The sequence below is a fragment of the Apteryx mantelli genome, unplaced genomic scaffold (genome assembly GCF_036417845.1).
Source record: "Apteryx mantelli isolate bAptMan1 unplaced genomic scaffold, bAptMan1.hap1 HAP1_SCAFFOLD_20, whole genome shotgun sequence".
NCBI lineage: Eukaryota > Metazoa > Chordata > Aves > Apterygiformes > Apterygidae > Apteryx > Apteryx mantelli.
Genome location: NW_027118553.1, coordinates 4,667,715 through 4,670,351, shown reverse-complemented (window position 1 = coordinate 4,670,351; position 2,637 = coordinate 4,667,715). Strand labels below are relative to the sequence as shown.

General features: G+C 52.5%; 1 protein-coding gene across 1 annotated transcript; it reads right to left on the bottom strand.

The window, feature by feature from the left end:
* Positions 1-642: 642 nt before the first annotated feature.
* Positions 643-1,578, bottom strand: LOC136995989 (olfactory receptor 14A16-like). The gene has a single exon (XM_067316983.1). It carries the CDS (start codon positions 1,576-1,578, stop codon positions 643-645), a length of 936 nt encoding a protein of 311 aa, XP_067173084.1.
* Between the last annotated feature and the right edge of the window lie 1,059 nt (positions 1,579-2,637).

The following is a 2,637-nucleotide window of genomic DNA, read 5'->3' as shown; positions in this document are numbered from 1 at the left end:
TGAGTCTCCAAGAAAGCTGCAGCCCCCACAGGAAGGCTGCAGTGAGGAAATGCCTGCTGTGGCAGTGGGGGAATGGTCCTGAGGAACAGAGGGTCTGTCCCCACAGGCTGCATCCAGACTCTCCTCCCCTCCACTCCCACTCCGCTGTGTGTGTCGGAGCTCTGTAGAGGGAAGGGACCAGCCACGGTGACACCTGGCTGCCACCTTTGCAGGAGAGGGGTGTGAGATCACACCCTGACTGTGGCCAGGGGTGCTGAGCTCTCCTAATGGACATGGGACCCATGGTCTTATCCCGCCTGTACTCATCTGAGCCTGACTCTGTGCCCCTGAGCTCCCTTGGTGTCAGTGCTGAAAGAGACACTGCAAAAGGAAACTCTCCACATTGCACTGGGGACATCTGAGGCAGCTCAGACTAGCAGGCTCCGAGGTTTCCCCATCTCTGCTGATGAAGGGGAAAGTCTGGCTTCCTGCTTCAACATGGCCTCTGAGTCAGATTCAAATGAGAGAGAAGTGGCACAAAACAAATTTTTTTTTTTAATTTGACAAGAATGTACCAGAGAAAAGTAAGAAAATAAAAGAAATGAACAACACAGTCTTGATGCTAGATACCCTGTGAATGATGAGTGGCTGCACATGGGATGGTTATTGGTGCTGGCATTGTACCCATTGAACCAGTTTTCTCAGGGCATCCTTGAACTCCTTGTTCCTCATGCTGTAAATAAGAGGGTTCAGTGTCGGAGGAACCACTGTGTACAGAACGGCCACCACCAGATTCAGAGCTGAGGATGAGAAGGAAGGGGGCTTCAGGTAGGCAACCATGCCTGTGCTGACAAACAGGGAGACCACAGCCAGGTGAGGGAGGCACATGGAAAAGGCTTTGTGCCTGCCCTGCTCAGAGGGGATCCTCAGCACAGCAGTGAAGATCTGCACGTAGGACAGCACAATGAAAATGAAACACCCAAAGGCTAAACAGGCAGTAACCAGAAGAAGCCCAACTTCCCTGAGGTAGGAATCAGAGCAGGAGAGCTTGAGGATCTGGGGAATCTCACAGAAGAACTGCTCCACAACATTGCCTTGGCAGAGCAGTATTGAAAATGTATTAGCAGTGTGTAGCACAGCAGTGAGAAAACCACTGGCCCAGGCAGCTGCTGCCATTTTGACACAAGCTCTGATGTCCATGATGGTCCTGTAGTGCAGGGGTTTGCAAATGGCAACATAGCGGTCATAGGCCATGACTGTGAGAAGACAATACTCAGCCAAAACGAAAAAGACAACAAAAAATATCTGGGCAGCACATCCCAAGTAGGAAATGGCCCTGGTGTTCCAGAATGAATTGGCCATGGATTTGGGGACAGTGGTGGAGATGGTGCCAAGGTCGAGGAGGGAGAGGTTGAGGAGGAAGAAGTACATGGGAGTGTGGAGGCGGTGGTCACAGGCTATGGCTGTGATGATGAGGCCGTTGCCCAGGAGGGCAGCAAGGTAGATGCCCAGGAAGAGCGAGAAGTGCAAGAGCTGCAGCTCCCATGTGACTGCAAATGGCAGGAGGAGGAACTCGTTGAGGGAGCTGCCGTTGGACATCATGCTCCCACTGGGCATGGGGGACTGTCCAGGGAGGAAAAGACAGTGACAAGTCAGCAGGGAATTCTCTGTTCAAAGCTCTTGCCCTCTCTCTCTCTCTCTCTCTCTCTCACACACACACACACACACACACACACTGCTTTATTCATATCTGGAGTTCCAATTTGTGCTGGCTGAGTGTGCAATGAGGAGCATGGACCTCTGCCCACAGACTCCAGAGGAGTCAGTCCTGCTGTAGTACACAAGGGTGGTTTAACATCTTCACCTCCAGTTCCGAGGCATTTTGACCACAAAAGCAACAGTTTCATTTCTGGGGGGCTTGTTTGTTTGTTTGTCTGCTCTGCAGGGTAGGAATATGCAACCTTTCCACTGCTCTCCATGTGAAGACTAGTGAGTCCTGAGAGGCAAAAGCTCTCCCTGTGCCCTAGGACAGAGCTGGCACACTGGTGTCCACATCAGTCCCATTCCCAGCTGCCTTGGGCACGCACCTCTCTCAGCTAGGGGACAGTCTCAACCACAAGTTACCCTTAAAGGAAACTGGCCTCTGCTGACAGTGGTGGCCACTTGCAAAGTGCAGATCTCCAAACTCACCTCTCGCTCAGTTCAGATGTTCCAAGAGTGATGGAGAAGGTGGCACATAGCACATAGCTCCAATGATCAGAAGAAGGACTCTGTGACGTGGTGCTGATACTGAGGGAGCTTTTGACACCCAGTTTCTAGGCAAAAACACACAGTGCTTATTTCAGCTGCCCACATGCAGCCACCCCCAGCAGCATTTTCATCTCCTTAGCACCTCTGTGCCTTCTGCATGGGGCATTCAGCTGTCACGAATGTCCAGTAGAAGAGCTGTGCCCTCCTCGAGGGCAGCACACAGCCCAGCAGCACACCCCAGGGAGGGTGAAGTGTCTGAAAGGTGGGGTCTCCTGAAGGACAGACACTCAGCTCATTCCCCAGCCCCACACACTGTGCTGCTTTGAGCCCCAAAGGCAAGAAGGGGTCCTCATCCTCTCACTCCATTGCAGACAACTCTGCGGCAGGAACCACAGTGTCTGGGTCAGA

Coding starts and splice junctions, on each gene's coding strand:
- LOC136995989 (XM_067316983.1), bottom strand. CDS start 1,578: ATGTCCAACGGCAGCTCCCTCAACGAGTTCCTCCTCCTGCCATTTGCA.